Below are 27,946 nucleotides of genomic sequence, written 5' to 3'. Positions count from 1 at the left end.
TTATATCAGAGTGATCCGTTTTAGATGAAAGTACAGCACTTACGGCCTCAATGTTGCTGCCTAAAATACGTCCATTCAGCTTGAAAGGCTCACACAAGCCCAAGTTGGGGAGGCAAAAAAAAAAAAAAAATATATATATATATATATATATATATATATATATATATATATATATATATATATATATATATATATATTTGGAACATCAACAAGCGGAGATGAAAGTGAAGAAGGAAAAAAAAGTGTGCCAGCTCATGAATACAACATGCTGGAGAACAGAATCAACGTTGACCTTCATGTGACTTTGGATTCCAGTTGAACATCCTTTCAAAGTCAAATTTGCACTCAATGATTATGCAAGCGCTCCCTCTGTTGGCAAAGTAGAGAAATGCAGCAGCGCTTATATATATATATATTAAAAAAAAAAAGTTGTCGTTATTATCCTGCTGAGGGTCTGTACTCGTACACTTGCTGTCCTCACTAGTAAGACAATTCAGCGATATTTTTTGTACTAGTGCTACTTTAGGCCTACAATTAAACAATATTAGTAAACTGCTGGCTGCACTAGTGCAGCAGAGCATGGTATTCTAATCCTAGTAATGTTTAATTGTGTACTAGTAGGCCAAAAGTGGCACTAGTAAATACAGTCATACTACTAGTGCATTACATTGTCTTACTAGTGGTGACAAAGCGATTACTAGTACATGGACCTTAAACTGGATCTCCTGAATAGTGAATTAAATGCTCAGGTTTTCCACAAAAGATAGTTTTTGAGTACTGTGGGCAGGTGGAGGTGAATGATGGAGCGCAGCCTGTGTTTGCCTAAAGTGGTCCTGATGTGGAGGCGGCACAGGTGCATCAGCTGCGGGACTCCTGAAGTCGGGCGGGCGGTCCCCCAAGAGTGAGCATAAATTTGCCTTATACAGTAATAACTCTTACTCACGCTGAGGAATTTGTTTTGGAATACCTGCGCTTTGTCTTAGCAGCTTCTCCGCCGCACTGTCGGGGGCCGCCAGGTCCACGGGCCGTTTGCCTTCCGGGTTCCGCAGGGAGGCGTCGGCCCCGTGCTCCAGCAGAACCGATACCAGCTCTGGACTGGACGCACGGGCGGCAACGTGCAGGGGAGACTCGCCGGACCTAAAAGTGTTTACACTTGCACCTTTGACAGGAGAGAGGTATTTGATTCTTGTGTTTTTTGTTTTTATTTTGTTTTATATTTTAAAAAAAAGTGTTTTTTTGTTAGTTTTTTATTCATTTTTGAAGCCTATTTTTGCTGATCTTGAGAAAAAACACTAGTTGGGTTTTTTTCTAAAATTATTATTTTTTAATGTTTGTTTTTCATTTTTGAAGCTTATTTTTACTGATCTTGAGAAAAAACACTAGTTTATTTTTTTTTTCTCAAATACATTTTAAATGTGTTTTTTTTTCATTTTAAACCTATTTTTGCTGATCTTGAGAAAACCAACTTGTTAAATTATTTTCTAAAAAAAAATGTTTTAAGTGTTTGTTAGTTTTTCCATTTTTGAAGCCTATTTTTGCTGATCTTGAGGAAACCCCACTAGTTTAAAAAAAAAATCAAAAATTATTATTTATTTATTTTCAAAAGTGTTTTTTTTTTTTTTTTTTCATTTTTGAAGCCTATTTTTACTGATCTTAAGAAACCACTAGCTTATTTATTTTTTATTTTTTGGGGGGCGGTTAATTTTTTAAGCCTATATTTGCAGATCATGAGAAAAAAAAATCGACATTTTTTTAAAAGTTTTTTTTTTAAGTTTTTGAAGCCTATTTTTGCTGATCTTGAGAAAAAAACACCAGTTTAATTTTTTCCTAATTTTTTTTTTTAGTGTTTGTTTTTTTCATTTTAAAGCCTATTTTTACTGATCGTGAGAAAAAACACTAGTTAATGTTTAAAAAAATACGTTTTTTTAAATTATTTGTTTTTTCATTTTTTAAGCCTATTTTTGCTCACTAGTTTAGGTGTTCCCCACAGCGCCATCACGGGTCCCTTTTTTTCTAGATTATTGCTAAAATACATACATAAATAGAGATTATATAAGGCCATAGCTGAGACAATTTCATTATATTCCGCGCTAGCGCACTGATGCAATGTCAGCCATAGTTAAGCAATCAGGATGTTTACCGAGTTGAAGCAGTTTCTTCACAGCAGTCAGCTGCTGATTGGAGCAGGCCACATGGAGCGGGGTGCCAGACTGATCCATGTTATGGTCCAAGTCGGCGCCGTGCTGCACGAGGGACTCAATGCATTCTGGGTAACCTGTGTGAAAATGGTCACAATAGCATTTGCAGCACTTCGGACATGTGGTGACATCTCACCTTTGGCTGCGGCCGCATGAATCGGCGAGCTGGACGCGCTGCTCCCCAGAGGCCTCGCTCCATGTCGAAGGAGCAGCGACACACAGGTCACATGACCCCGGCCGCACGCTTCCGACAGCGCCGTTTGTCCGTCCAGTGTCACACTGTTTACCTGGTTACGCAAAAATACATTCCCTCACATTAAGACTTTAATAGCTAAAAAGATGTTTAACAGAAATTGACATTTTAATGGTAAAATTAGCTGATTTTTTCCCCCCCTGGCTCTACAAGTGAGTATGCTTACTCTGCTCTAAACACAAAATTGAATTATGTAAAAATCAGGAAAATGATGTCATACTGACATTAGCGCCATGTTGTAGCAGCAACTTGGCGCAGGCTGCATGGCCCCGTGCACATGCTCCATGGAGGGGGGAGACCTGGTCCAACGTGCTCAGGTTCACACACGCACCCTGTTAATCAAATGTATGATTAATCGTGAGTTAACCATTGAAGTCATACGATTAATTACAATTAAAAGATGTAATCGCCTGACGCGATAAAAAATAAAAGAAAAGATTATTAAAAATTAGGGGCGTCGGGCGATTACATTTTATAATCTTAATTACTTGCATGACTTTACTAGTTAACTCACGATTAATCACAAATTTTATATCTGTTCTAAATGTAATAAAATAAAATAAAATTCTAGGTTTTCATACTCTTGTTAACAAAAGTGGAAAAAAATGTTTAACTAATAGAAATAGTGCAAATGAATTTTTGACGTCTATAGCCGTCAATGGCAGTGAATGAGTTATAACTTGTATTTTTTATTTTTATTTATTTGTTTATTAATTTTGTTTACCTGACACTGTAGCTGTTTCTTTGGAAATGTAAAGTGTATTACAAATACAATTTTATTATTATTATGCAATAGTCTGGCTAATTTTGTATATGAAAATAAATTACTGCAAAAAAATCTATCATAAAATTACACATTTATTTATAAAATTAATAAATAATAATTTCTTGAAACTTTTTTTTTAATTTGTAAAAGTCATCCTTTTCTCATAAAATGACTGCTTTTCTCAAAATTTACCGATTTAAAAAGCATTCCTTATGCTGTATATAGGATTATTTTTTATATTTCCGGGGGGGGGGGGGGTTGCACTAAGATCACTCATTTTTCTTTCATGAAATTATAACTTTATTTCTTATTTTTTGATATTACATCTATATTATTTTCAAAATAGGACAACACTTTGAAAAGTTGGAAAATAAATGATTAGAAAAAAAATGCTTCATTTAATGATTTATCAAATAATTAACTATTTTCTTGAAAAATTATGTTGTTTTCTCAAAACATTACATCTTTTTCTAGAACTATCCCCATTTTTTTCCTTTCCAATATTACAACACAAAAATTTCCACATTTATTCTCAGTATTTTTTCCCCTCCATTAAATTGCATCAGTTTTTCAAAAATATCAAGACGTAGTTCTCATGGCATTAGATTTTTTTTTCGTCTTAAAACTTAAATCTTTATTTCTTGCTATATGACAACATTATTCTCATAATGTATCTCTGACATCCAGCTGAAAGCTATGTCACAATATTATCGGCTGTCCACACTTTTGTTTTTGTTTTTCATTAATACAGTGTGCTGAGACTAGATTACATACAGGTGGACTATTTATCATCAGCAGCCATTTAGGTCAACATCAGACCTATTCACAACTCATCAGGGTACTTCTGGAGTCAGTTGGCTGCACTGAGAGAAAAGGGGGTGAAGTCTGTCTCATTTGCTATTTTTATGTTTTTGTAGTTTTGGTACTTTTGGAATTCAGCAGTAAAACGTGCTCCCCGGTCCAACAATCATCTACAAAAAAAAGTAAAAAATACTCCATGTTATGCAACATGTAGTTGTGCATTACTTGATGACCCCTGTTGATGTTTAAAAAGCTCAGGAGGTTTGAAAGTGACGTATTTGAAGTTTGGGTCACCTGAGCGATGAGCTTTTGCAATGTCAGCGTGCGTCCATTGGAAGCAGCATCATGAATTGGAGTCCAGTCTGCTTCGACATCTGTGCAGACAACGTTCACATCACATGCTTGCAATAAACAAAAGGCGGCTCACGTGTGTCACTCACCGCTCATCAAAGGATTGGAGAAGAAAACACAAGCTCGGGTTTGACGCTCTTCGTGTCCTCCTGACATTCTTCTTCGCTGCGCTTTGCCCTGCTTCTCAATACACGTTGGAAACACATCTGCTGCTCGTTGGGTTTTGGGCATACAAAAGCGCTGTGATGTCATTTCCTGTTGAGAGCAGCTATTTGCACTCCAGGAAGCGGGCGGCCTCAGTGGTGTGGGTGTGTCTCAGCCACAATGGAGGTGCCACAAATGAGAAGGAGGCCTGTTGGGCAAGTTGGAATATTTGTGTTGATATTTGACTCCCAAGATGTGCAGAAAAAGATGGGAGGAGTCTGGTGGACCTGACTGGAATGTTGGTGGGTGTGTTTTTTTCCCCTCTTCCTTTTAAACACCTGGAAGTACAAAAAAATATACAAAATTGTTAAAAGACTCATGACTCATTTTTTGACAAGAAAAAATATGTTGGGGTCAAAATCAAAGACAATAAAATGGTGAAGTGTTAACTGCCCAACAAAAACTTTTATTATGATGAGAAAAGTTTTGTTTTAGTTTTTTTTTAGAACAAAGGCTGGTCAAAATATGAGAACAATGTAAACAAAGTCGCACTTTAGCAACCATTACAATTTAACATTACATGCAAAATTGATAATTTCCACAGAATAAAGTCCAAATAGTCCCAAGAGAAATTTTGTTACATTCATGCCGTCGTTATTGAATGAGAAAAGACAAAACGTTAAAGAATAAAGTGACTTAAGATTCAATGCAACAAAAAAGTATACATTTATGACAATAAAAAATATATATTCACAGAGAAAAACAAAACACTATTTTATTTGGAGAATAAAATTGTAAGAGTGAAAAAAGTAGCAATTTTACATTTAAAAAAAACCCTCCAGATTTTACAGGGGAAAAAAGCTGAAAAAAATCCCACATTTTGTAAGGATTTTGTATTATGGTGAGAAAACTAGAATAAAATTGCACTGTTACAGGAAATTTGTGATTTCATGAAAATACTGCTGCAATAATATGCAGTACAAGAAATGAAGAAAACAAAGAAATACGAAACTCTTATTTTTTCAAATTAAAAACTATTTTACACGAAGAATTACAATACAAAACAATGCTTAATTTTACAAAAATAGGGGGAAAAACGGGGGTCCTGAATGTAACCTAGGAACCATTGTCAACAAGTTAACAAAAAAAAAAATAATTGCAAGGAATTCAATTGATTGATTTTTTTTCTATTAGCAAGGAATTATGTAAAATTCTGAAATTTGACTTGAAAGTAGAGCAGAATTTCTTGATACTGTCAACTCAAAGGATTTGTGCCTTATGAGTTTATATGGATAGAGGACTGTGGATGCATAATCATTCAACCAATCATGAATAGCTTTGATGATTTGAAAACTCTGAAAACAAATACAGTTTGGTCATTTGCAATTTTTGCCCTTTCAACGACTCCATGGGCTGAAACCTAATATTTTTTTGCAAAGAGAGAGAGACGGCCAGTGTCTGGAACAAGTTGAACTTCACATGAAATGTGTGTAGTGTGTAGCTTATATCCTGACTGTAGTCATGCAGACAGTTCAACTTATCCAAACACAGACTGTGGTGGGGTCCACCGTTGTTCTTATCAAGAGGTCACATGACGCCGGCGCTAATGAGCTGCACAGACAGCCCATTGTGCGCGAATACCGTGGATTTAGACTTGACTGCTCATTGGCTCTCCAACTTGTAACATGACAAATGCACATTAGTTTACCATCATATGTGTGTGTTGATGTGACTGTGTTGTGCCAAGTGCAAAAGTTCACCCAGCATGACTCTCAAAATGAGGTAGTCAGAGTAGCAGGGTAGATTTTTTGGAGTAGGCTTTATCTGTCCTTTCGTTGTCTCCAAAAAGACACACTGATGGACTATATTCCACGGAGGAGGCGGGACTTCTGACTTCTGCGTTTCACCCATCAACTTTGTTTCCGTTTCTGGTTTGCGACGTGTGGGCCGCGTTCCAAGACTTGCGCTTCCGCCTTTGTGCCCGTGTGGGTTGCGCGTTCCCGTCCGGCGGGTGCGAGGCTGCGAGTGCGTAGTGTCTGTCTCAGTGTCCGAAGCGTTTCAGATAGACGAGATGCTCTCCCGCCGATGAGCGGGAGCGTGCGGTTGGTGTGCGCAGGGGTGGGGGTGCGAGTGTTGGAACGCGGCCAGCAGTGGCCTGAAACGGCCGTGGCATCTACCCCATAATTTAGCCTCAAACAAAACAAATAACATGGCCATATGTGGCTTCCCCCTTTAAAAAAAACAACAACAAAAAACGAGTCAGTTGTGAACTTGTGAGTGATTCAATAAAATGACTAAAGATGAAATAAGGGAAGGCAAATCTTGCATTCAATTGTGCAGGCGTACCTAATGAAGTGTCCTCTCAAGTAAAAGTCACCTCACATCATCCACCCACGTGCTGCTATCATACTTGAAGCGCAGCCGCGGGGGGATTAAACGAAAGCACATGATGTCGCCACCATGTGATCAGTCAAAGAATTGGGCTAAGCGGACTCCCATTATTTCCTCCCCCTTTTTCCTGCGAGCCGGGCCGACTGGGTGGCTTGCATGCGCACTCCGTCATGGCGTCCCCGCGGCTGGAGACGTTCTGCTGCTCGAACCGGGACGGCGCCACCGAGCTGGTGGTCACCTTCCAGCCGCTCCTCTTCGGAGTTCTGACGGTGACCAGCGCGGCCGTGAGTGTGCTCTTCGCCGTGCTGCAGATCCTGCCCAAGAGGAAAGGCTACAGGAGGCTCGGCCAGTACCCGCTGCCCAGACCCGCGTCCTCGTCGAGGATACTCTTCATCATCAGCCTGTGCGACATTTTGGGATGCACAGGTGACGATTTGAGTGCTGCTGGCTACAAATTACGCATGCGCGTCGCGCACTTTTCGGCGTTTTTTTTTTTTTTTTTTTAAACCCTTAATTAAAGTGACTTTTCTTTTCTCGGTATTTTCTAATAGATTTTAGTTGGAAATGATAGTTGCATACAATTGTCCTGCATCATACAGAAAAGTGTTAGAATATTTTGGCTATAATTAACTGAAGGTAAAAAATGTTTTAAAAAAATACAGAAAGTTTGAGGTATGGCATTTATTTGTGTAAATTTACTCTTACAGCATTAGCCTGCCATAAATGTCAGCTTTAACAGATGCCATGTCTGCGTTTTAGGCAGCGTAATGTGTTAAAACGACGACTGCAGCACATAAGATTATCGATCCTAGCTAAGGGCAAATAAGGCGTGTATTTGAGGTGTGGCTTTTATTGATTCAATCTGTGCTGTTTCCACATCGTCTATTAAAGTAATAGAGGAAATACAATATGCACCAATTCTATGAACTCACTAATTGACTGACTTAACGGGAATTTGGCTCAGTTCGAGGTTACTTCATAATCTCTTGCTGGTTGGTGAAGTTACATTACCTGCGTGTTACATTACCTCCCCCAGGCATCATTTTGAGGTCTTCTCTGTGGGTGGGCCTCCCCAACACGGTGGAACAGATCTCCGTGGCCAACAGCACCGAAACTTGGCCGGACGTCTTCTGTCTCGGCAGCGCAGTTAAGTCCGTCCGCAAACAAGATGGCAGTTGGTTAAAGACGCTCGCTGACGTTCTTCTTTTCTTTTCTTTTTTTCCCAGATGTGGATCCAGTTGTTCTACAGCGCTTCGTTCTGGTGGACGTTTTGTTACGCCGTCGACGTCTTCCTGGTGGTCAAGACGTCTGCAGGAATCAGGTGACGCATGAACTTTGTTTTTGTTGTTTTTTGTTTGTTTTTTTAAACTATAAATAATTATGCAATGTGTGTAGTAGATTTGAAGTTGTGCGCTTGATGGTCAGCCGTGTCATCTTTTCCACATCGTCGCGTTTGTGTCCTTTGATGTTGTTGTGGGGAAAAAAATGGTTGATTTTTCAAACTCAAACGTTTAGAATGTGTAAAAAAAAAAACAGCACCAGGCTTGTCTCGTGTCAAGCAGAATGTTTTGATGTTTGAATTAGTCGTGAAATGAAGTTAGTTGCGGGTCAAACAAAACAAGCCACAGATAAGCCGACTTGTAGCCCAACAATCCTTAACATATTTGTGGGATTCGCTTAATTAGGCTGAGATAATGTGGTTGCACAAGTGTGCACACCCTCTCATAACTAGATTTTGTTCAGAATTAAGCAATCGCATGGAGGCTCACCTTAAATGGGAGTCACCGCACAACTGCCACTATTTACGAGAGTGCCTCTGATTAACCCCAAGTGCAGCTCCAGTTGTTCTGGTAGGCTTTTTATGACAATTTTATAGTTGCATTGTTAAGTACAAAGTGTGAGCTTGTTGTTTAGATGACATTTCATTCGTTTCATGTCGTCTCGCTTGTTAGGTTTTCGTTTCCATTTTTTCTCCTGTCAACCAATCAGCTCCCTCCAGCCACTTATGTCTTGTCCAGGTGTGTCTTGTCGTGCTGTGTTGCTTGTTACTTTGTGCCTCGCTTGTTTTTATCACTTTGTTAGTTTAGGATTTCAATTTTTCCAACTCCCTTGTTTGACTTTTTGTTTTGTGGAGAAAAACATTCAAATTTAGCTACATTTTGCAAAAACATACTTCAAGTTTCCCAAATGCAAAAATGTTATGGGCCGGTGAAACCAAGGTTGAACTTTAACTCATTCACTGCCATTGACGGCTATAGACGTCAAAAATTAATTTCTATTAGTTTAAAAAAAAAAACTTTTGTTAAGAGTGTTAAAACCTAGGAAAAAAAATATTGTACATTTAGAACAGATATAGAATTTCTGATTATTCGTGAGTTAACTAGTGAAGTCATGCAATTAATTACAATAAAAAAATGTAATCGCCTGACGCCCCTAATTTTTAATCATCTTTTATTTTATTTTTTATTGCATCAGGTGATTAAAAATTTTAATTGTAATTAATCGCATGACTTCAACAGTTAAGTCATGATTAACTACAAATTTTATATCTGTTCAATGTACAATAAAAATGTTTTCTAGGTTTTTATATTCTTGTTAACAATTTTTTTTTAACTAATAGAAATAGTTCAAATGCATTTTTGACGTCTATAGCCATCGATGGCAGTGAATGAGTTAATATGTATGTTTTAATAATTTAAAAAAAGAAAGTTTAAAAGCATACCTTACAGTGAATCGTGCTGGTAGCATCATGCTTCGGGGGTTCCTTTTCTTCACATGGAACTGGGACCTTAGTCAAGGTGGAGAGAATTATGAACAGCTCCAAATAAAAGTCAGTGTTGGCGCAAAACTTTCAGGATTCCACTAGAAAGTCTACTAGAACATCAGAAATGTAGTTGGGGTTAATCCGAGGCGCTTTAACAGTGACTGTGTTGACTCCCATTTAACATGAGATTGTGAGTGATTTTTATTTATTTATTTTCTCTGAAAAGACTATTTGTACATCTATAGTGCAGTATAGCGTATACAGCAGGGGTGCTCAAGTTGGGTCCTCGAGAGCCCCTGTCCAGCCTGTTTTGCGCACACCTGATTCACGACCAGGATCGTTATCAGGCTTCTGCAAAGCTTGCTGATTAGCTGATCATTAGATTCAGCTGTGCTGCAGGAGGGGAAACATGGAAAACAGGCTGGATAGGGGCTCTCAAGGACCGGACTTCGGCACCCCTGGTGTACAGTATATTCGTATTTACATCTTGCATATACAGTACGATATCGAATTTTTCATCCAGTTGCGGCCCATTTGCTTGATGATTGATCTATAAACTCAGAATTTCAAAATAATTTCAGAAATGGATGGAAGCCCCCCTGGCTTTGAATGTTGCATTGACTGAAAGTAATTCTTTGCTTAGTGCGTAGTAGGGAGTCATACTTGAAGTAGTTAAGAGGAGATTTATGATCAAACCGGGCCCGAGGACAAAGAGCTGCGGACGTGAGCGCGGTCTCATGACTGGCTCCCTTTCTCCCCCAGCACCATTATCCTGTACCACATGATCACATGGGGTCTGGCCTTGCTGCTGTGTATCGAGGGCGTGGCCATGCTCTACTACCCCTCCATTTCCAAGTAAGACCCTTATCAGCTTTTTCATTCTTTCAAGACATTTAAAAAATATTTGAGAGGGAATCATTTTCGTTGATATGAAGCGGTAGATATACAACAAGCTTCTTTTGAGCTTTTGTGTTTACGGCGATGCTAAGCTAGCTGTTTGTGCTTTGCGTTGCCTTCGATGAGACGGACGCCCCTGCCAAGATGGCCGCCGTGCTTCAGCCTGCATGTATTCAAATACTCTGACAATGTCCTGTGATATTTGTTGAACATGTTTCGTGTGTGTCGTTGATATTTGTTCAGCTGTGAACAAGGCTTCCAGCACGCCATCCCTCACTACGTCACCACGTACGCCCCCATGTTGTTGGTCCTCGTGGCCAATCCCATCTTCTTCAACCGGACCACATCCGCAGGTCAGATTATTTGGAGGGGGGGGGGAATCGGAAATGTTTCACTTAAATATACAAAAAGACATCTTCTTCTTCTTCTTCTTCTTTTAGTGACATCGTTGCTAAAAGGGCGTCAAGGGATCTACACGGAAAACGAGCGGCGGCTGGCTAACGCCATCAAAATACGCTTCTTTAAAATTATGTTGGTGTTCTTTATTTGGTAGGTTTTTAGCCTTCTTCACTTCAGCATGCCGTTATCGTGACGGTGCGTTCATGTATGTTTATGTGATAATCATATTGCTGTGACGCGCCAGCTGGATTCCCAACATCATAAACGAGGGCCTCCTCTTCTACCTGGAGATGCAGGGCAACATCGACGACAGCAGCCTCAGAAATATCAGAAACGCTGCCCTCATCACATGGTTTATCATGGTAACATTAAAAACACACTAGTTCCTCAAATAGTGGCTATTAACTCATTTACTGCCATAAATTCAATTTAAAAAAAGATTATTAAAATTTAGGGGTGACAGGCGATTACATTTTTTTATCGTAATTAATCGCATGACTTCACTAGTTAACTCACGGTTAATCACAAACTTTATGTCTGTTCTAAATGTTAAATACAAAAAGTCTAGGTTTTCATACTCTTGTTAACAAAAGTGGAAAAAAATGTTGAACTAATAGTTCAAATGAATTTTTGACATTTCTAGCCGTCAATCGCAATGAATGATTAAAAAAATATTATAAAAAATTTGGTTGCGTAAGGTGATTACATTTTTTAATCGTAATTAATCACATGACTTTACTAGTTAACTCACGATTAATCACAAATTTTATATCTGTTCTAAATGTACAAAAAAAAATCGATGTTTTCATACTCTTGTTAACAAAAGTGGAAAAAAAAGTCAAACTAATAGAAATATTTCAAATTAATTTTTGACGTTTATAGCCGTCAATGGCAGTGAATGAGTTAAAGGTGTGGTATTTATTTTTTTTATGAGTAATTATTCCACATCTACATATCTATCCATCATCTTTACTGCTTCTTCAAATTTCAAATATCCCGACTGATTGGGATTTTTTTAGACCGAGGCCAATTCTGATTTTTGCCAGAATAAAATTTAAATAACAGATTAAATGACTAAATGATTAAATAAAAAAATACATAATGAATAAAATAACTTTTTTTCTGGTCCCTTAATGCTTACAACGATCTATTTAAATGTATCTGGAAAGGGGCCAGTATTTGAGAAATACGCAATCGACTTGTATGACAACAATATGAACACTGACCAAAATGGTCTATTTGAGGTGCGGCGTTTATTTATTCAAATAGAAGCGCAGGGGCCATTATTTGAGGAAATATCCTGTCCATCGACCAAACGTGAAGTCGAGTGTCCTCACTGCGTTGTCGTTTGCATCTCAGGGGATTTTGAACCCCATGCAGGCCTTCCTCAACACGCTGGCCTTCCACGGCTGGACGGGCTTTGACGTGGACCTGAGCCCGCGCGGGCGGAGGGAGCTGGCCTGGGAGTCGGCCTCCACCTCGGTGGCCAACGCGGGGGGGCACAACTCCCTGGTGGGCACGGCCCTGCTCTACCAGAGTCACGTGCAGGAGGCCAAGAAAAACATGAACGGCACTGGCCAGCCGCAGTCCGACGCCATCAGCGTCCTCTCAGAAGGTAATTGGCCTCGCGGCGCCGCCAATAGCTCGCCCATGTATGAGGGCTGGTGATGAGGGATGAATGGACTGCTTATTTTATTTGGTGCAAGATCCTAAAATGTGAGCTTTTATTTATGCAGCACTCTGAACACTGTGGTCACGGTTTTTTTTTTAGCAGTACTGTTGCTGTCCCCTGCTGGAGATAATGAGAATAAAGCTTGGAGTACGTGTCATATCATGTAGAATTGTTTGTTAATCCACGGTTCAGTTCACTTCTCATTCACCAACACCATTAGTAAGGCCGCTACAATACTGACCTTTGAACTACGCCATTTTCTTTAATTAAAATACTATAATTTCTCGATTTACACCGATGCAAGTGTGATTTAAAAATGAGAAAAAATATTGCTGCAGCTAACTGACAAGTGGCGCTATTCTATTGTACTTTTTTACAATATCAACATAAAAATAATATGAATCTTACTAGTGAGTTAATTTTTTAAACAGGCACCATTTTGATGACCCCTGAACTGGATCATTTTTTATTCTGGAGCGGGGTTGAAGGTCCCATCATGGTTCAAATGTCATCAAGGCCAAATCATCTGCAATCATCTGCGCTGTACAACTAAAAATTCCATTCTCAACCTTGGGAAAGTCCAGTTAGCTTAACGCTAACAAACAATGCAAAACGCCATAGAGGGGCTAGCAAATAGCATTGGTGTTGTGGTGTTAATTACAACCCTTTAACTTAAGCAATACATTTATTATTATTATTATTATTTTTGCATGAACAGTGGCGCAATACGTAGATAATGCAACAATACTTACAGGCATCCATTGAGTTTGTTGTGAATCTCTTCTTTGTGGGTGTCTCTGTTTTTGTATTATACTGCCCCCAGGTGGTCAAGGAGCAAATACCAGAATGAGTGAAATGTCCAAAAAATGAAGCAAAAAATGTGGGCAAAAATGTTAAATTCTTTACTTTCTATTGAATAATTTGATAGTTATAGAGTGCTTCATAAAAAAAATTTTTGCATTTTTAAAAAAAAATTTGAATTTAAAATAAACCTTCCGTGATGCCTGTCCTGGAACCTTTCTGACGCATTTCATAGGTAGCAATGAAACCAAAATACAGTGTTTGATAAAAACAATAACTCTTGCATCACCCTTTGGATCATTGTCCCAAGCTTTTAATTTCCTGTTTTGCTGTGGGGGGGGGGGGGGGGGCAGAGACATGTGACGCTTATCCCAGCAACTCAAGATCATTATTAACAATGTAACACAGATGATTCCATTGCGTTCCGGTCCAGCGATGCATGCAAAGTCGATCTACAGTCGGACACTGGAGGATTTTCTCCAGATTGTTACTAACCCACCCAACCCCAATGTCTCCTCTTATTCATCTCTTTCCCCGTTGTTTTCCTCGTCGCCAAAGTCGTCACTAGGGCAGCCAACGTAATGTCCTTCAGTTCCGGAGGATGACATGTTGAAGCAATTATGCGGGCCCAATTTAATGACACCAGCACGTGTTGAACTAATTCATCTGATTGATTAAATCCCGTTTCCAAGCAATTTATTTCCCCATGTGAAATCATGGAAGGCAGCATGGTGAGCTAGACGTTAGCTTGTCGCTAGCGGTTAGCACATCTGCCTCAACAGACGAGATGTTTTAGGTTTGAATTATAGTGTGTGGATTTTCCCCTGGCACTTTAAGTTGTCCATAGTTTTGAATGTGAACCGTGAATGCTTGTTGTGAACCTCAGTCAGTTAGTATAGTAACATTTTAGCTTTAATAGCAACACGTTAGCATGGCATACTGTCTGACCGTGTCACATTTCCTGTGAGCTAACTCCTCCCCAATGACGTAAAAAGTGATATACAGTCAAATGTAGCAGAAATTATGCCCGTTAGTGATAATTTGTTATAGCTATTCGTGCGGGATAGCGAATAGCGGAAATCCACATATGATTGATGGCCATTGAAATGCAATGGGGGAAAATATATGTGTTTGTATTTATTTATTTATTTTAAACACAGACACACACACAAACAGAAGAAAACACTGTGTATTCTACAAAAAAATAAAAGAATATACTGTATACACATGCTGGGCAGGGGGAATCCACGAATAGGAATCTGCAAGAGGGGAGTGCCGCAGATTCACTCACTCAAAAGAGGGGTACTGTATTTTTGTTGATAAAATACTACATTTCTGTCAAGTACAGTATGGGTTTAACACTTCTCTAGCTTGTTTTTTTTTTAAAGGACGTAGGCTACAGTAAATAAAATCTTAAAATCTCTCAAATGTTGGGAGTGCTTGGATTTACTTTAGGGGCACTGAATCACCCCCAAAAGTGAGCTAGACACGTCTGTTGTTTTGTGCACACCTTGTTAGTCCAGAAAAAGCCTCATTAAGTGTGAAATGGTATTTGTATGAAATGTGAGTGATTTTGCAAAAACGAATGATTGACACCTAATAAGTCATGCAAAACATATATGGTAAATGTGGCAACAAAAAAAAAGAAGGGAAAAAAGTGATTTATTTATTTATTTTTTGATTAACATTACAAACGTCCCCTTTTAACAGCTATAAGAAGTAAAAATGACTGCCTTATTTCTTCTTTAGTGACAGTAATTCTTTGCAATTTCTCTTTGGAATTGTCATTGGACTTGAACGCTGCACTTTTGCTTTGCTTATTCTTTTGTTTCTTACAACATACTACATGTATGCAATATTTCGTGTTTTCAACTCGCCTTTTGCCTCACTTTACCTTGCAGTTCTTTTACTGACACGATCTGCTGTCTTCTTCACTCATGTCTGTAAGCTTTCAAATTGTCCGCACATGATGATGTATTTCAAATGTATGACCACAAATAAAGACTTGACACTTAATATGACCTTGTGATGCAAATGTCTCAAGTTATGTGTGGCATTAACCATTTTTACTATTTTGCGTTAAATTTGTGTTTAGTTTTTCTCCCCTTTTCGTAGCGTAGACGGGAAATATCGTGACATTTTGTGAGCCGGATGCATCGACAATGCATTCAAAGAAAATGCCACGAACTCCCACACTATTTCCCAGTATGCATTTGCAATAGAGGAATAAATACATGTAAAGCAAATAAGTAATACAGTGCCCCCCTCCCCTGTTTTGTCTCGCTAGGTTCAGAATCTAGCACAATTGAAATCCACATATCCAGCGAGCTACCCGACTATGGCGACATAGATGCTGATGAGGAATCCTTGGGGACGTCAGGAAAGCACTAGCCAACGTCACATCGCTCTAAACTACTCTTGCTGGTAAAAAAAATAATAATGACAAGAATCAGTAGATCTCTTTAGTATCTGTGTCACGACTCGTTTTCTAATTCCCTTGTGTGGCAACTTACCGTAACCTTGAGAACATGACAAACATGTTGTTCTCCATGGTGACTCACAGCTAAGAGTTGGAGGGCTTTTATGCTTATGTAGGGTATTTTTTTAATTATTATTTTTTTAGGTACATGACTGTATTGCCTCCTGCTAATTCTGGTGTTTTTACACTTTTATTCTTATTAAATATCAAACCCATTTAGTACTTGTTCAAGTGGTGACTCTGAAGTATGTTGTGCAAAGGCACGGTCACGATTTAATATGTATGAATGAAGAATATTCAGATTTTTTCAAGAACACCATTTTGAAATCATAACTAGTAACTATAATATTTACGATATTAAAGTTGTAATGTCATGAGGCCATCTTAAACTATGAACTGTGATACTGTATTACAAAATTACACCCATCTGATTGGCTGGATTGGGCGATATTTAGCATTCTATACAAAATGGGAGATCGACTGTAATGTCTTTATTTGCCTGATCAATCAATGACGTCATTGATTGGCTCCACAAAATAAGACATTAGGTGGTGGGCGACTGTTAATAATAATAATTATTATTATTATTATATATAGTGATTGGCCGAAAAATCCTGATCATGTAAAGAGTAACAAAAACTATGTGAATAGTGAGAATAAAACAAAGAAAAAGAAAAAATACTTTACCAAAAATGAAAACATACCAGAATAAAAACGTATTTTACATCAATGGTCACAAGAATGGTATATAAAATATTAGTAAGCTTTAATTATTATTATTATTTTTTTAGAAGTTGTTCAGAAGTGTTAATCTTGCAAACAAATATAAATATATAAAGTTGCAATAGTAAGAAGTAAAAAAATAAATAATCCATGAGATGTGAAGTTCCCGTTAAGAGAAAATAAGTACAGTATCTTCTAAACTAGACAAACCACGCAAGTGTTGTCAGACAAAACATACCTGGAATTTTCCCCTTAATGGACACATTTACACTTTAAAATTAGATTTTTTTTTTAACTAGTCAAAAAAATGACAAGTGAACGCACAGGTGTTCTGATATCAAAATAGAGTGATTTATTTGAGACACTAAACGACTTGAATGTTTTGTTTTGAAACAGGTGACCACACCCTGGACCAGGGTGCGCCAGAGAGTAATAGTAGCTGTCACAATGTTTCATCCACATTGGCCACCAAACCCACAGCCCAATTTCTCAGTCTGACACAGACAATAATGGCTCTGAAAAAGTCAGAAAAACGATGGACCACCACCCGTTGACATCCTATTGTGACATCTGACTGAAAAATGTTGAAAAAAAGGGGGAGGGTCTTAGAGAAGAAAAAAAAGAAAATGTCTGTCTGCCTTTCACTTCCAGGAATGAAAAAAACAAAACATTTGCAGAAGCCACTATAAGGGGGAAAAAAAAGTGCACTTCACATTGTTTGAGTGCAAATTGACGAAAGGGAACGGAAACAGAACAAAAGGGCAGACAGGGTGTGATTAGTTGAAAATATTTCATTTGCTGTTTGAACCACACAAAAAAAAAATATTGGACTGAATTCAGATTTGGATGGTTCAGCAGAATTAGCTCAGGAAAACAAAGTGCCCCAAAACAAAAAATGTATAAATGCTAACCCGCTTGTGTAACTGAGTTATAATTTGGTGGGTGTGGCTTTGTTTAGCCCATTCGACACACAACATAAAGACGCAACCGAGCGACCCAAGATGAAGACGATGATGATGATGATTCCATAAATGTTGCCGTTTGTGCCTTGACTGGAAAAAGAGGTTTTGAATTAAAAAGCGGGCTCGCTCGTCGCGGCCCGTCAGCAAAGACCGCTCTCGCCATTAGTGAGCCCCTAACGTGACGTCAATAAGGTGGACTGTATATAAACATATATACACAGTATATAGGTCTGTGTATTAATCTAATTTACATATCTTTACATTCTTTACATGTACATCCAAAAAAGGGCAAAAATTCTCTTTGTAAAGCACACTATCACACTTTTTTTTTGTCCGTGTTTTTTTTTTTTCCAATTACTGAGCAAATTGGGCCGGTTTGGGAGGTTCTTTTCTTGGTGGACTGTCATCCAGGAACAGCACACTCCACCTTTTTCGCACTTTCAACTTTCAAGTCCATCTCGGCGGGGGTCTTCAGACGAGCCGTCCCACATCGGAAGCCAGGCTTGGCTGTGGTTGCCGAACCTCGTCGAGTCTCCGCTGAGTTGCTGGGAGGAATTCTACAAGCCTTCTTTCCGTCAGTGGCGTGCGTCTCAGTTAAGTCGTCCTTCCCGCAGCGGGAGGGAGGGAGGGAGGAGGGGGGCGAATGGCAGCGCTTCCTGACGAGATACCCCGTACGGCACAGGGAGTCGGCGGTAGCTCCCATGTTGTCTTTGCTGGCCTCCATCTGGGCTGGCCGTCAACACGCGCCGACTCTGGCGGCTTGAAGGTGCGCCGACTCCCCCACGCGGGTGGTAGGTCGGTCCTTCCTTGTCTTGTCTTTGAGGTGTTGTTGCCGCTGTGAGCTTTGTATTTAACTCCGCCGACGTGCCACGCCCCCCCTCCAGGAGCAACGGGAGCATTTGCTGATGTCTAAAGAAGGCAGTCTGCTGCACATTCCAACGATTCGCCGGCCAACTCCGCTATTTCCGCAGGTCCAGGACACATACCTGCAGCGGGGAAAAAGATTGTTGACTCGTGTAATGAAAACTTCCACATCTTAAACCGTATTGAAAATTTGTGCCTGATATGCAAGCACACATTGATGAAGTACAGCGAGTCATCTGTTTAGGATGGGTTTCTGTTTCTATGGTGAGGAGTCAGAACGCCTATCACTCACCTAAACAAACACACTAGTAAAGTAACACCCCTATCCCCCCCCCATTATAAAAAATATACACATAATTGACACCCCAAAAGGTTTGTAACTGCCTACAGATAGGGCTAAAGAATAAAAAAAAAAACGAATTGTAATTTCCCCCCTCAATGTCATGATTGCGATTTAAAGGGATACTTGACTCAATGAGCCATTTTCAGCAGTAAAAAGTTAATATTTTGTCCAGAATTAATTTGACTTAAATTTTTTCATGTACAATTAATACTTTCAAAACTAATTTTTCCACTTGCTGTCGACTAAAGCTGACCAAACCCAGAAAACAGGTGAGCCATGATTGGTCGTTACCTACTTCCTCAGCACTGGTGATGTCATCAACAGTTGACCGCAAGTGGAAAAATAAGTTTTAAAGATATTAATTGTGCATGGAAAATAATAAAGTCATCCAATTCATTCTCGACAAAATATTAACTTTTTACTGCTGAAAATGGCTCAATGAGACAAGTATCCCTTTAATATTTGCTATTATTGTTTCCCATGTACCGTTCTTTTAACGAACAAAGGCAATAAATTAATATGTTTTATCATCGACATTATTAGATTTATTATACATAAATGTTTTGGTCTTATAATGCACCATGAATTAATATGAAAAGTTTATTTATCTACTTCCATTACGGTTGTTAAAGCACTAGAAACTTAGTCTTCTACTAAAGTGTGGTGTGAACGGCAGTCATATAACAACAATGATACAAAGATATATGCGGTTTTATTATTTAAATTTTTCATGTTTCATAAACTAATGATATGTAGACTGCATTTTGTTAAGGACTGAACTTATTAAGACACTATATTAATAAGTAATTAAAATGTAAATATATACATGAAATAAGACAACCAACATGAATTGAATTAATTGCGGCAGCATTCTTCTCCATTTTGATGTTAATATAAATGTGATTAAATTGTTCAGCCCTTCTTATAGGCGTTACAAGATGGTGCAAACATTGAGTGAAACTCCTCGACTCACTTCAACACACTTCCTTGGCACCAAGATGCCGCCAGATGGCGCCAAAGCAACACTGTTATCGTTTTGGACTGAGCACAAAAACATCAAATAGTTGAATTTTTCAAGCTGCAACGACGGAGTGAGTGAAGCAACTCATCTGTTATTTTCACTTCCTCTTGATGGAACGCCCAATACTTTTGTCAATGAACTACATAAGTTACTCCACTATCACTTGTAAACAAGTACTCTAGATATTCCGACTGTGTGGGCACTTACTGAGCCATCTGATGCACTGGCACCAACTTTGTCCCCGGTGCTATTCCAGCACACTTCAAAAATCCCACCTGTACCTCTGTAGCTGTGCACCAAGGCCCCGGTCTGAAAGGACACAATGAGGGCCAACTCGGAATGAGACGATGCTTTCTGGTCAGCCTTGAGGAGATTACGGCCGAGGCCGAGACTCACCGTGGTGTTCCAAATGTGCACGCACTTATCAAAGGAGCCGCTGGCCAGGTGCTTGCCGTCCGGGCTGAAGGCCACGCTGTACACGGGCTCCTGGTGCTTGGTCAGCGTGTGGATGCACACCCCTCGCTCCACGTCCCACAGCCGCACCGTCGAGTCAAACGACGCGCTGCGGGCCAACAATAAATACACCATAAATGTTTTGTTTTTTTATCCCAGGTATAGCAAAAGTGAAACAAATAAACTCGAAACTATATGGTGCGTTTAACCCCGCGTGCGGCTGGTTTACTTGAGATGAGGAAGTTGCATCAGAGTGCTGACAATGACAGTTTTATTTCCTGTGTGAGTTATAAACTTGTCAGTACATTCCTTTGGTGTGCACCATCGCGGGTCATCGACAGTTAAGACGAGTTTGTGTTGGAGCTCTTTCCCACCTGGCGAGCATGATGTTGGAGTTGGGATTGCTCGTGCCGGGCCCGGTCGGACTCCACTTGATGGTGTAGATCTCTTTACTGTGAGCCTGCAGGTCGTGGACGCACGACTCCTGTTTCATACTCCAGATCTGGAACGGGGACAGAGGGAGGAGATGTGAGCACCAAGTGCCCTCCCCCGGTCGGGCGTGTGGTTTGTCTTCAAATCACCTTTAAGGTCATGTCGTCTGAGCAGGAGGCGAGCAGCATTCCCGATGGATCCCATTTAATGGCGTTAACTTCATTCTAAAAAAACAAACAAAAAAAACCACAGCGTTCATTATGGTGGCGCCCCTAGGATGTTATATGAGCAGTCTTACAGTGTGACCCTGGAAGGTCTTGAGCGGCCGGTCGCTGCCGAGGCGACACACGTGGATGCACATGTCGGTGCTGCACGAGGCAAAGGTGGTGTTGTTCTGCCAGTCCACATCCAGAGCCGGGGCTGCGGGACGTCACAATCAACATTATGCTCATTAAAAAGTGCTGCTGGTGTCTTTTCGTGTTGTGCCGCATGCGCGACTGAACACACGTCACCTGAATGGAAGGGGAACTGCTGCTTGGCTTCTCCTGTGTGCGCGTCCCAAATGATTGTCGTCTGGGAACAGCAAGTTAAGCATATCAAAATCAAGCAGCAGAAATCGGTGTGGAAATATTAGGGATGTAACGATATCACTATTCGATATTATCACAATATTGTGGGGAAGTTGGCGATACAAAAAAAGATCACAATATTGTAAAAAAAAAAAAGAAAAAAAAAGAGCTCATACAAAAAACACACAATATTGTGCTTTTGTAGGCTACATTACAAGTAATGAAAAATATTATAAATATATATAAAAAATACATACATATAATATATATATTGAGGCACTTACTTGCTAATGCAAGCACACATTGAGTTCCTCCACATATTGACTCTGTTCACAAGCATATTACGTTCCCGTTAATCTGACAATTAGCGAGGATTTTAAACATAGAAGGGCCAAAACATGCCTTGTGAAAATTTAACTTTGCCACCAAAAGGGTGCTAGAATTGCACAAATGGAATCCAAACCGACTTTTTTAACAGATGTGCTGCTTTTAATATCGTGACGATATATTGTGACAGTTTTAATATCGCGATATCACGATATTGCCGTTATCGTTACATCCCTAGTAAATATGCTCGAACCCTTCAGTTGATATTTCACAAAAATTTCTCTGTAGTCCTTCAAATAGTGCCCCTAGTGGTCAGACTGACACCACATAAACACCTTGGCTGTGTCGGAATGCGCACCCTAGTCCCTATACTGAGGGGTCACGAAATTTAGGGCACTCAAAATTACCCACAATGCACTTGCGAGCGACAGCGCAATCGCGACACTCAAACCGATTCATTATATACTACGGAAATAATTGATTTGTTTTAGTTTAAAATATGTACAACAAAGGAACTAAAGTACAGTTTTAAAACATTTTCATTCACAATAAATAATTGGGGATTTATGCGCCGGTGCGTCGTAACAGTTACGGTGGTCACGTGATATGCGACGGGGAGAAAGCAGTGAGCTGGCTGTCGGAATCGCCAAACACAATGAGGGCACTATATAGTAGGCCGCTATATAGTGAATGAGGGTTTAGGGGACGAGGGTGGACATTCGGACATAGCCCTTGTGTTACAGCAGGTTTCCTACACCTTAAGGCAAGTTAAATTTAAGACTTTGTAAGACTAAAAAAACAAAACAACATAATAATAATAATAAAGAAGAACTTTCCACTGTCCGATGTTATCCAAAGTTGCTACTGTACATAAATAATGTGCATTTGCTCTTAAGAGTCTTGACTAAAACCACATCACTGTTTTGTTGGTTCCGCGGTTGGGATTGCGCAATGTTACCACAAGAGGAATTAAGTGGTAAATGGAGTGCACTTATAAAGTACACTACTGTATGGTCCTCAAAGCCTTACCATGTAAACGTAAAAATAATAATAATAAGAAGAATTTACAATTATTTTTGAGATGTGAAACTATTTACAATAATAAAATCCTACTTATGTATTATTTAAAAAAAAAACATTTTTGAAATATTGATTTAACACATTTGAATGCCAATTAAGGTCTTGTTTTTAGATTCAATGACTTTTGAGACTTTTTAAGGACCTGCAAAAACCTTATACAGGCAGGCTTCATTTAAGTAAAACATGTACTGGACTACGCCATGTTCAAGAAAAAATTGCTGGTGATCATTGAAATAAAACATTTTCATTGCTGATGCAAAATGTGATGCCGTTATCAACTATCAGCAGCATATTCTAATCTGAGTATTTGTACTTAAAAAGAGGTACAGGTGCATCCCTACATAAAACATGCTTATGCTTTAGAACTAGTGAAACCCAATTATCATCATTCAATACCTTATCTACGCCAGCACTGAGAATGGAGTTCCCCTTCTTGTTCCACTTGAGTGCAAATATGGGCCCCTTGTGCTGTCCCAAGGTGCTCGCCAGATTTCCTAATGGACGACGGCAATGTTGTATTATTTCAGAAACATCATTCCGAATAACACCACCAGCAAATTAATAGCAGGGTTAATGGCCCAGCAGTAGCGCACATACCGTCCTTCGTCCATATCCTGGCAAAACCATCATACGAGCCCGTCGCCAGGAGCGTCCCGTCGCTCTGTCGGATGGAAAGATGAAGTGGTTAATACAGAAATCTGTTTAGAAAGACGAAGAGGATGACAGATGTGTGTGTGTGTAGGAGCAAGAACCTACATTCCAGTCTAGTGAGGTGACGTCTTTGTTGCTGGGGACGTCCTGCCCACCTTCTCGGATACAATGGCGCAGCACCAGCTGGGTGGAGTTGGAGTTGTTGTTCTCGTTGAGGTTCCAGATTCTGGCGGTGGAGTCCCCCGAACTGAACGGAATAACAAAACTGTAAGGGTTCATCATGTAAACCAGCATTTTCCTATCAAGGGGCGTTTCTGTTTTTCTACAGGGTTTCTGCAAATTCCTGCAAGTCAAGTTTAATGCCTTTTAATGCTGTTTTTAATGTAAATTAAACCTAATTTAATGCCCACGTCAGACACACACACACATTATATATATATATATATATATTAGGGTTGTCAGTTGATTACAAATTGCAATCATAATGAATCACATTTGCGATAAATCGTAAACTAACCACACATTATATTCTGTTCTAAATGTACAATAAAATACAGGGCGTCCTCAAGCTACGTCGCACGCAACCTACGTCTTTTCGACTTTACGTCACCCGTGCCTCGTCCGTAGTACTTTCTTTTTCGTTAATTTCCCACAGTAATCACGCCATTTTAAAGTTATTAAAAATGTGTTGCTGTTGTTATCTCCAGCAACGGACGTCCATCAGCTGGTCGGCTCGCCATCAGGAGCGTCACATTTCTGTGTTTAAGCTTTTTCCGCTTCGCCGTCCGTCAACAATGAATGTCCGTGCAGAAACACGAAATATTGGTTCCGGCGTCTTCCGGGTCGCGCATTTTTTTTTTTAAGTTACTGTACAAAGTATTCTAATGTAAATATCGGGAAATCCGACTTAATTCAAAATTCGGGTTACATCGCCAGCGTAGGAACGGAACTCCGCCATAACTTGAGTAACTGTAACTGTATTGTTTTGAAGTTTTTCATACTCTTATTAAACAACATATAAGTGGACAAGTATGGTTACCAAATACAAATGTGGTTGTATATGTTCAAACATTGATACAGTAATGTTATAGTAAGTAAATCATTAAGTCATTTGAAGTTAAAAATATCATACTAAAGAGTTAAAAGGAGTGTAAAACATTAAGCCATTCATTTGTGTTGAGGTATTTTTTTTTGCCACTAGGTGGGATTAGTGTTTCATGTTGGATGTTGGTGACAGGAACAGTATGTTTTTCTTGTCAAATTCAGAGCAATTGGTATTTGGAACATAAAGAAACATGTGGACTCCAGGCCAGAAAGCATAAACAACAATGTTTCAATTATACTTAAACTTGTAATGCCTCTGGACATCGTATGTAATGCTTTTAACGCCATTAAAAAAAAACAATTTAATGACTTTGAATGCTTTTTAATGACCCGTGGAATCCTCGTGCTTAAGCCCTCCAGAATTCAGAAGATTAAGATGCAATAAAAAACAAGGTTTTAGTTCAAATTCAGGTTATGTCACTGCATTCTACACCAAAGACCCCGTATATATAGTGTGTGTTTTTTAAACCGTTTTTGGAAACGCATGGCAAGTCACATCAAATGTTCTCGCAGCCCACAGGCTGTAAGTTCCACACTATTGGTGTAAACAGTGAATACGTGTTATTCATCTGCTACCCCCCCCCCCCCCCCCCCCGCCAAATTCAGGTCAGCTTCGTCACACACAGACACACACACGCATTGTCACACAAGGGCCTTACAGCTTACCCTGAGGCCAGCAGATCACTGACAGGGTTCCAGGCACAGATGAACACTTCTGACTCGTGACCTCGCAGCACTGTGGCTTTGCTGGCGGGTATCTCAACGTCCACATCCATCTCCATCGGCTCACAATGGTTATCTGAGAACACACGTCAACACATGGAACGTAAAAATACAATTGATTTATTTTTTGGTTAAAGGAGCGAGGTCGTGCTTTTTAAAACTAAATAAATATATATATTATTTGTACCGGTACATCAGCACGGAATTGTCATTTCATGTCGATATGAAGGATTTAACCTTAAAACACAAAGACAGTAAAGCCTCACTTACATCTAAACTTCCTTTGCACCTTGAAATTAAATCCCCCGAGTCCATGTTGACACAAACATCCTCTCTCCCCCTCGCGATGCACCTGATCCACACCTCTCAGGTTTCACTAACACATCATGCTGCAAAGCGCCAACTATAGCACATTCTGCGAGGATCTTATTATTCGCCACTCTTGTATTTCTGAAGCAGAGGAGCTGGTGAGCCGGTAGATAACGCAGCATCCATCCAAAAATATAGATAAGGACAGTAACCTCATTCTCCTTTTATCTTAGCGCACGATTGAATGGAAGGTTTGTGTATACGGTCCATTAAAATAAGGACGAAAGCACAATTAAAAGGCAAACAAAGACATATTTCCAGCAGGCAGCATGGTTGCATTTGCACGGTACACCTGATAAGGATTGTATTTCTGCTGTGTAATCGAGATGGCTGATAGCTGTGTCAGCTACAGAAATAGCATGACCGCATGTCGCTTGCCAACAGTTTAAAACGCAACATCATTTATACATAAGCAACACAAACGAAAGTGCATTCATCTCTGTAAATCACCATACTTATTATATTTTTTGCACAATCGAGACACAGTCATAGCCGTTCTTTGTCAACCAACCAAACTGATGAGTAGAAACACAGCTTTCGGGGGTCTTCAACATACTCATGTTGTGGGTGCCGTTCTCCTCCCCGTTGACGGTGGCATCACCGTTCTTTGGCGCGTTGGACTGGTTGCCGGAGGTGGATGCCGACATGGTACAGGCGGCCTGTTGCTGGGCCAGCTTGTCGCGGAAGGCCTGCTGCCGCGTCTGCACCACGTCGGGCATCACGGCGTCAATGAGCGAAAGCGACTCGATCGGCCGGCCGTCAAAGACCGTTCCATCCTGTGAGTGAATACCGCAAAGCGTTGTGAGCGAGACTCATTGCATGACTTTCCAGTAGGAAGCTACAGCAAATATCACCTCACCTCATTGATGCTAATCTCTGCCTCCACATACTGGAGCCCTTTCTGCAGGATGGAGATGAGAGCTGCAGGGGGCACTAGCGTTCCATTGATGTTGGACTGGCTGATGTGGCTCTCGATGCCAAAGGTGAATGCTGAGTGGGAGAAACCTGAAAACAAAATCATATATCAGTCCTGTCCTCCTTCAGACCTAGTTACATAACACATATGACATCTCACAGTCATTGAGAATGTGAATTTCTATGGACCTATTTAAAGCATTTACAGATTTCTTTTCCGCTGCGGTCATGAAGGCTAACAGGGCTTTTTCTTAACATTTGTGTTTGACGACACCAAAGCACGCAAATTTGTGTTATGTACGGCATTCAAGTTTGAAAAGGCACTTCTCACACCAAGTTACACCAGAGATGAACCTTATTTGGAGAGGTGCTAAAGTGCACTGCAGTCATGTCCTGCTGAGCGAGGCCAAACTCTAAAGGCTAACTAAATCTCGCTGACATGTTCACTTCCTCTTTTGCTTTCATTATAAAACTGTTTACATTACAGACAAACAAAGGGATTTTATTCAGAAGTGAATGAAATTTTATGCGGCAGAGTATTCCTATTATGACAGCTGTGGATCAGCCCACTATGCTCACCACACAACTTAGTTAACAGTCTAAAGACACCTTTGTTGCTGCAAATGTCATCCCCAATGGACTGATTTGCTAAACTTAACTAAAATTACCCACAGAATCTACAGAAAAAGCTCATAATAAAACACAGTAGCATAGATTTCAATCATCTGCCCAGATTGTATGCAGGAGTAAAATGTGTACTGACATTTCAAAACAAATATTTAATAATATGCCTATATCCTATGCATGATTGACACATATACTGACATTTCAAAATGATTTTTTCTTTCAATAAAATCCACTCCAAAGTCATTATGTGATCCAACACAAGTCACATAGCATAAAGCTACACAGTATATTATGTGGAGTGTTAGGATATGAAAGTGATTTGCAGATATTTTCATCCCTTTAGGGTTGGCGTCCTCACATTCTACTGTAGGACCTAGATTGTAGGTGTGTATCGCTTTAAAAGGTGGGGCCTGGCCAGGTGAGTGACATGGGTGTCAGTGAATGATTGCAGAGTTGGTTGGCTAAACGGTTTAGCCTAAACCGTTAGTCAGTCTGCGTGGTGAGCAACTCAGCATGTGTTGTGGTCATTATCCTGTATTGTTTGTTGATCATTGAAAAGCTGTTGAGGTCCACATTACGCCTTATCTTGTTTAATCATTATGAAATGATCATAAACTTTGGATATTCTTTAATGGACTCTTTCCTCCTGTACTACGTACTACCTTGGTTTACACAACTACTACCTTTTGTGTTGTTTAAAAAAAGGCAGGCAGCAGTATTGCCATGGATTCGTAATAAATGAAAAGGCTGTAATGCACATGCTGGGCCAGTAGTTGGCGATATCACTTTGCAGCGTGCGTGTAGAGTTTCTCATATCTAAGGAATGCGACTCCACAGTGCACAGTGGCGGTGTAGTAAACGCACATG

The 27,946-nt window shown here is 39.8% G+C and overlaps 3 protein-coding genes across 7 annotated transcripts in view; 1 reads left to right on the top strand and 2 right to left on the bottom strand.

The window, feature by feature from the left end:
• Positions 1-183: 183 nt before the first annotated feature.
• Positions 184-7,335, bottom strand: LOC147164581 (ankyrin repeat and SOCS box protein 9-like). Of its 3 annotated transcripts, none has more exons than XM_086091681.1 (8): positions 6,860-7,332; positions 4,459-4,851; positions 4,313-4,392; positions 2,676-2,783; positions 2,335-2,485; positions 2,141-2,275; positions 968-1,159; positions 184-873 (listed from the first exon to the last, which is right to left on the bottom strand). In XM_086091681.1, the coding sequence occupies exons 2-8, from the start codon at positions 4,619-4,621 to the stop codon at positions 746-748; spliced, it is 957 nt and encodes a 318-aa protein (XP_085947807.1). In that variant the 5' UTR covers positions 4,622-4,851; positions 6,860-7,332; the 3' UTR covers positions 184-745. The 3 variants fall into 3 exon arrangements, with proteins under 3 accessions (XP_085947807.1, XP_085947810.1, XP_085947808.1); XM_086091682.1 differs by having other exon boundaries at positions 728-873; positions 968-1,137; positions 6,860-7,334; XM_086091684.1 differs by having other exon boundaries at positions 184-1,137; positions 6,860-7,335.
• gpr143 (G protein-coupled receptor 143) lies at positions 6,910-17,971 on the top strand. 2 transcript variants are annotated; one of them, XM_086091680.1, is made up of 10 exons: positions 6,910-7,330; positions 7,941-8,050; positions 8,131-8,225; positions 10,431-10,523; positions 10,809-10,918; positions 11,006-11,114; positions 11,209-11,326; positions 12,324-12,579; positions 15,725-15,861; positions 17,036-17,971. In XM_086091680.1, exons 1-9 carry the CDS (start codon positions 7,075-7,077, stop codon positions 15,826-15,828), a joined length of 1,251 nt encoding a protein of 416 aa, XP_085947806.1. In that variant the 5' UTR covers positions 6,910-7,074; the 3' UTR covers positions 15,829-15,861; positions 17,036-17,971. The 2 variants fall into 2 exon arrangements, with proteins under 2 accessions (XP_085947806.1, XP_085947805.1); XM_086091679.1 differs by lacking the exon at positions 17,036-17,971 and having other exon boundaries at positions 6,911-7,330; positions 15,725-16,135.
• Positions 16,969-27,946, bottom strand: part of tbl1x (transducin beta like 1 X-linked) — a 32,103-nt gene continuing 21,125 nt past the window's right edge. Inside the window, exons 3-15 of one of the 2 annotated variants that reach the window (XM_086091677.1) lie at positions 26,397-26,542; positions 26,049-26,313; positions 25,112-25,244; positions 23,447-23,588; positions 23,288-23,351; positions 23,087-23,184; positions 21,227-21,287; positions 21,013-21,134; positions 20,864-20,938; positions 20,657-20,784; positions 20,226-20,391; positions 20,037-20,138; positions 16,969-18,587 (exon numbers count right to left, since the gene is read on the bottom strand). In XM_086091677.1, coding sequence (XP_085947803.1) covers positions 18,561-18,587; positions 20,037-20,138; positions 20,226-20,391; positions 20,657-20,784; positions 20,864-20,938; positions 21,013-21,134; positions 21,227-21,287; positions 23,087-23,184; positions 23,288-23,351; positions 23,447-23,588; positions 25,112-25,244; positions 26,049-26,313; positions 26,397-26,542 — 1,529 coding nt within the window. In that variant the 3' untranslated portion in view covers positions 16,969-18,560. The remainder of the gene's footprint in view (positions 18,588-20,036; positions 20,139-20,225; positions 20,392-20,656; positions 20,785-20,863; positions 20,939-21,012; positions 21,135-21,226; positions 21,288-23,086; positions 23,185-23,287; positions 23,352-23,446; positions 23,589-25,111; positions 25,245-26,048; positions 26,314-26,396; positions 26,543-27,946) is intronic. The other variant, XM_086091678.1, reaches the window with a different exon arrangement.

This window comes from Leptonotus elevatus, chromosome 12 (assembly GCF_054856555.1).
Source record: "Leptonotus elevatus isolate MCC_2025b chromosome 12, RoL_Lele_1.0, whole genome shotgun sequence".
NCBI classification, from domain to species: domain Eukaryota; kingdom Metazoa; phylum Chordata; class Actinopteri; order Syngnathiformes; family Syngnathidae; genus Leptonotus; species Leptonotus elevatus.
This window is presented reverse-complemented; position numbering and strand designations above follow the sequence as displayed.

Excerpts from the sequence above, each read along its gene's own strand:
- LOC147164581 (XM_086091681.1), bottom strand. The coding sequence starts at position 4,621 with ATGACATCACAGCGCTTTTGTATGCCCAAAACCCAACGAGCAGCAGAT. Across the intron at positions 2,486-2,675 it reads TGCTACAACATGGCGCTAAT|GTAAACAGTGTGACACTGGA; the intron begins GTCAGTATGACA and ends TTGCGTAACCAG. Across the intron at positions 1,160-2,140 it reads GAAGAAACTGCTTCAACTCG|GTGCAAGTGTAAACACTTTT; the intron begins GTAAACATCCTG and ends CTCCTGTCAAAG.
- gpr143 (XM_086091680.1), top strand. The coding sequence starts at position 7,075 with ATGGCGTCCCCGCGGCTGGAGACGTTCTGCTGCTCGAACCGGGACGGC. Across the intron at positions 7,331-7,940 it reads CGACATTTTGGGATGCACAG|GCATCATTTTGAGGTCTTCT; the intron begins GTGACGATTTGA and ends TACCTCCCCCAG. Across the intron at positions 10,524-10,808 it reads TACTACCCCTCCATTTCCAA|CTGTGAACAAGGCTTCCAGC; the intron begins GTAAGACCCTTA and ends ATATTTGTTCAG.